At 44.1% G+C, this 5,260-nt stretch overlaps 1 protein-coding gene across 1 annotated transcript in view; it reads left to right on the top strand.

The window, feature by feature from the left end:
* Positions 1-2,260, top strand: part of LOC104271512 (glutathione S-transferase theta-1-like) — an 8,769-nt gene extending 6,509 nt beyond the window's left edge. The window contains exons 5-6 of the mRNA XM_009866200.1: positions 679-855; positions 1,875-2,260. Of these exons, the coding sequence (XP_009864502.1) occupies positions 679-855; positions 1,875-2,075 (378 nt within the window). The 3' untranslated portion in view covers positions 2,076-2,260. The remainder of the gene's footprint in view (positions 1-678; positions 856-1,874) is intronic.
* The last annotated feature ends 3,000 nt before the right edge of the window (positions 2,261-5,260 follow it).

The following is a 5,260-nucleotide window of genomic DNA, read 5'->3' as shown; positions in this document are numbered from 1 at the left end:
CCGCCCCCCCCTGCCCGTCCCCCGGCAGGCCAGGCAGCTGCCTGCCTGCCTCCAGCACCCACTTACACAACCAGGTGGATGGTGGGGCTGGCTGGTGGGCAGGCAGCCTGCTGGCCTCTCTTGGCAAGGTGTTGGAACAGACGACATAGTAGAGGTGACTACAGGAGTTCTACCAAAGCAACAAGTTAGTTATTTCTTCACATTTAACTTGAATTCACTTTTTTACCCTTTTTTTAAAAAAAACAGAAGAAAAAGTAAGATTAGCAGTAAATATTGCCCTGAAGAAGGGTGCAATTGCTTGCATCTAATTTTTGTTTTTTAACAAGGCAGAGACTTGTCTTCCTTGGAGCCCATTTTTCTGTTTTAACCCCTCAAGGTCGAGAGGGAGGGCACAACTGCCCGGCACAAAGCGAGGTGAATCCTTGTTTTCATTCTGTGTATTGCTGCCTGTTAGCTGGAGGCTACTGTCACAGTGGATCAGCTGCTTGGGACTGCTTGTATGCGTGCTCTTTGTCCATGAGCTACCTGGAACTGCGACAGTCTAGCATCATGCCCTCCTGTGGCTTTGCTGCAGGATCACTGACAATCATGAGCAGTGCATGGAGTGTAACTTAAATGACTACCACCAGATCCATGAGAAGATGTCCGACTGTATTCTTAAGTCCCTTCTCTCCTCAGGTGCTGATTCCACTCTTCACAGGGCAGCCACTGCCCTCTGAGAAGCTCCAGGAGGTTATGGAGGGGCTGTCCGCTTCCCTGAAGCAATTTGAGGAGAGGTTTCTGCAGGACAAGGCTTTTATCATCGGGAGCGAGATCTCTCTGGCAGATCTTGTGGCCATTGTGGAGCTCATGCAAGTGAGTGCTGGAGAGCGGTAGGGAAGTCTCAGCATAAGGGAAAACAGATGCCACTGGGCAGGGGCGGGTGCTGCATGTGGTAACTCTTAAAGAGAAGTGAGGGCATATCTCAACAGAATTGGCCTAAGACAATGAGGAGAATACGGGAGTGGGTTCGAAAAAACAATTTATATATATAAAAAAAGCTGGCTGCAACAGATCTCTTGTTTCTCTTCTCCTTCTTCCTTTATTGTGACTGTATTTTTAACCTCCAGAGAAGAAGGTAATATATAAAAATGAGAAGCAATAGCAGACAGGTCTGCTGAAATAAGAAAATTATATAGGAATATTTTTATCATACAATAATATTCGTCTTCAGGTGGTACTTGCCCATGACATGTCTGGAACATGCAAGACTATATCTCATAGGGGCAATTCAATTAAGTCTGTTACAAACTGGTTGTTCTCTGCCATATCATCAGGGCCTGGATTCTGCAGCCCAGAAGTGATTCTTTCTCTCAGTTCTGTATCGCAGAGACTGAAAAATAGCAGTTCTGCTTCTCTACAGCATTTTGTTCCAGAGAGTGGCAAGGCAGAAAGTAGAAAGGGGGTAGATCATTTCAGCTAAGACATCAGTTCAAGTAAACGCTTAGCGTTTTGTGCTGTGGTTTTACTCTATAATAGAGCATTCTGTGCTGGGGTTGGTGCAGTTGTCCCTGGAACTGTCAGCCCACCGTCTTCAATGCTGTAGCTGAAAATCAAAATCACTCACTACGTGCTCTAGTCATCTCTGCTGCTCATAACAGCTGCTCTGGCACTCAGGAGTTGATTTGTAAATGCCCTTTAAAATATAGGCTAGCTTCTGTGTCCCTCAGATACACCCGGCCAGAGGAGATTTCCCTCCTTCCTAGTGCTCCTCAGTAAGGTCGTCTTCATTTTTTCCCCCTACCTGTACCTGCAGGTACACTTTTGGTGCCTCTTGTCTTGGTGAAGAAGGGACTGCCCAGTGCCTCACTGTTGCTCTCTCTCCCTCTCTGCAGCCTGTTGGGGTTGGTTGTGACATCTTTGAAGACAGACCAAGGCTGATGGAATGGCGCAGGCGCGTGGAGGATGCTGTGGGGAAGGAGCTTTTCTTCCAAGCCCATGAGATGATCCTCAATATCAAAGAACTGAGCAACATTCAAATTGATCCACAGCTGAAAGAGCATCTGGCGCCTGTGTTGATGAAGATGTTGAAATGAATTAACCTATCTTACCATTTTTGCTGCACTTTTGGTTTTTCAGCTACTCTGACCTCCAGTTTTACATTTAACTGGAAAGAACACTGTAATTCTAACACAGAAATTGCTGGGTGTTTCCCACCCAGACAGGTCTTTCCTGTATCTTTGGGGGTGGAAGCTAGGGAAGGTTTAAGACCTGAAGCATTAAATTTATACAAAAGGCTGAGGCCCTACAAATCACTGAATGTGTGCATCTGAGTTTTATTTCAGTGTCAGTGTTCTTAGAGATGGTAGAAACACGAACAGTATTTCCTGACAAAATGTGAGCCAGCCTGCAAAGTGGGGACATTAGAGAACTGTATAGGATGAGAGCTCTTTTCATGAGAGCTCTTTTCATGCATTTTAGCCATTTGTAGCTCCTCCTCAAGTGGCAAGCACTGCAAAGCGTGACTGATCCTCGCCTTCCCAGCATGGGTCTGCACAGACAAGTACAGCACAAAACTACAGGCAGTCACACAGTGGAAAAAGACATTAAATTTGTATTTTATTTTAAATTTTCTTATTTCTGAGGCATCTTGATTGGCTGTCTGTGTACATTCCACACTTCCGTTCGCCTTTAGGTTCCTGTGAGAAGCTTCTTCGTATTCATCTACAACTGAGTCTTCGTAATTCTTCCATTTAACCATTGCTCTCGATTTCTGAAAGCCTGGATTATTTCGTTGGTGCTCAGTCTGCCAGTACACGTGTGGCAGGGGCTGTTCTTGGAGATTTGCACACTAGAGACCAAGCTGCTTCAAAAAGCTGGGGGTGGCCACAGCCTTTGAAAAACTGCCTACCTAAAGTACTCTGTTGACATTAAATAGGGAATACACTGAAAGAAATGCATTCACAGTGGTTTCTTGAAATATGACAGCAATCAATTTGTTCTTTTCTGCAGTAATACTGTAGTGGCAACCCACATTTCTCTTAGAAAATGCAGAGGGGGAATAAATCTAGCCATGTTCTTCCGAGAAAGTTCTGGATGGAAGTTAACTAAGTAAGTAACCCCGTGCAGCTGAAGTAGTAAGAGAGATTCTGTGGCATTGAGCAACATGTGCATCATAATAAAAGGGCAGAGAGTTGTTTTGGAGCTTTTGTGCTCTTTTTCTTGGCTGTGTTTATTTCTGGTTAGCTGTAGCTCAAATACAAAACCCTTTTGTGCTACAGCACAATTTATGAGATAAAACTGAGGGAAATAGTTGCTGTTGAACCTTACCCTGAAATCCTTGCCCAACAACACTTCCTGTAAAGAATATGACAAAAGGAATAAATAATTCAGGAATGACTTCTCTCACTAACCAGATAGCTTCTTTTCTTTCCAGCACTACCATGCCTTGACTAGTGTGATGTTTCTACTGGTTTATTCTGTAACACCTGATGTGTTATGGTGATGTTTTTCACTAAGGTGTCAGTTCTGGAATACTCCTGACTAGGCTACTGCTAGTCCAGAGCCTAGGGAGATCTTTAAATTCCCTGTCTGCAAAGAGATTTCCATTGTGTACTTCAGCTTGCAGTAGTAGGAAATTTTGGTTTCTGATTACATTTTTTATAAAGACAGGAGACCTGACTGAAGGCCCTCTCTTTTCATGAACTAAAAATAGTAGAAATGGGTATACTCTCACTCCCACCCTTTCTTCCCAAACAGCAGCTGAATAATATGTTTTTATTGACGTTTTATTCACAAAATATCACCTACAACTGAATTAAATTTTAAATGAGAAGTGTTGGGTTTTTTTAATAGTTTCGAGAGTAGAATTGCTAAGTGGATGATGACACATGCAGATGTCTGCAGGAGGGAAAAAACAACCTACCACGATTATCCAAAGGCTGAGCATGTTTAAGGGTTCTTGCTGCTGTGCTGTCCTTTCTTGGTTGTATGTTATCCCTCTACAACCATTTTAATTGCCCACACTAAGACAGAAACAATAAAACAAATGTTTAAAGACTCTTGGAAACCATCAGCAATCAGTCATTCCTATGGTGAACCCTCAAGAATGAAGGACAATATAAGTCATTAAACATGTTTGTGACAGCCCCATGTCCTGTGGTACTTGCTGACATCCGATACTTGAATCTTCTCTTTTCCTTTTGGAGGTCTTCTGATAAGCTGGTTTCTTGCCATGTGGGGTTTTTTTGGCCTTGGAGTGGGAAGAGATTTTTTGTATTTGAAGGAATGAGAGAGAGATAGAAAAGTGGATCCTAAATGGCGTGTCACCTGAAGGCAATGGCTCCCAGCAATCTAACAGTGGTGAGCTTGCACCCCGGGTTTGCAGGTGGCTGAATACCCCCACTGCCTTTGTTTTGGTGACAAACTTGGGCTCAGCTATTTACAAGATTATATCTTTCTGTAAATTTACCCTGGAATCTAACACTCTTCCTGGGTTAATCTGCTGCTTCCCTGGATTTGAAGGGAGCATCTATGTTACTGCTCACTGCTGTGAGCAGCCACCCCCTGCCAGCCTGCCGTGCCCTGTCCCCTCTCCTCCGGTTGGATGTCTCTCTTCACAATCTCTCTCCTAGGAATCTTTTTCCAGCTTTATTTACTGCTGACTCATTTATACACACTGCTTCTTGTGCCAGTATTGTCTTCAGTAGCAGCAATTCCCCTAGAAATAAAATAAATAATGAGCAATTCTATCAGTTTTTGTTAGGATTGTCTAGAACTGTAGAAATCTGAAGAGTCACATTATACTGGGACAATTTTCACAACAGTGCTGTTCCTCAAACAAGATGACCTTTAAATCTCGCAGGTTCCTGACTTTTTGCTGTAAATGCGCACGTAACTCTCACCGGGCAGGAGCTTGGCTTCTCAGAAACCTCTGACCTGTAGATGGAGGCTGCCCGGTGAGCCAGCCCACCGGGGTCACTTTTATCAACTTTATAGCTCAAAGTCCTGATTGCAGAAGCTAGTTTGGTAATTATCTATATTGGATAAAACCATAAACCTCTCTGCTTGCCTTTTAATTTCCTGTAGCACGGGTTGCCCTGAGAAATCTCGGCTTTTCCGCTCGTTACCTTCCCTGCACAGGCAGGTGCGGAGCTGTCGGTGACCAGAAGTTTTCCCAGGGGCAGCACGGACAGTCCCAAAACTCGTTTTCCCTCTCTGTCGGTGCGGTGTGATTTTACTTTTTGTGTGTCACAGTCTCTAATGCACACCCCGCTCAGGT

The sequence above is a fragment of the Apaloderma vittatum genome, unplaced genomic scaffold (genome assembly GCF_000703405.1).
Source record: "Apaloderma vittatum isolate BGI_N311 unplaced genomic scaffold, ASM70340v1 scaffold12900, whole genome shotgun sequence".
Lineage (NCBI taxonomy): Eukaryota > Metazoa > Chordata > Aves > Trogoniformes > Trogonidae > Apaloderma > Apaloderma vittatum.
This window is presented reverse-complemented; position numbering and strand designations above follow the sequence as displayed.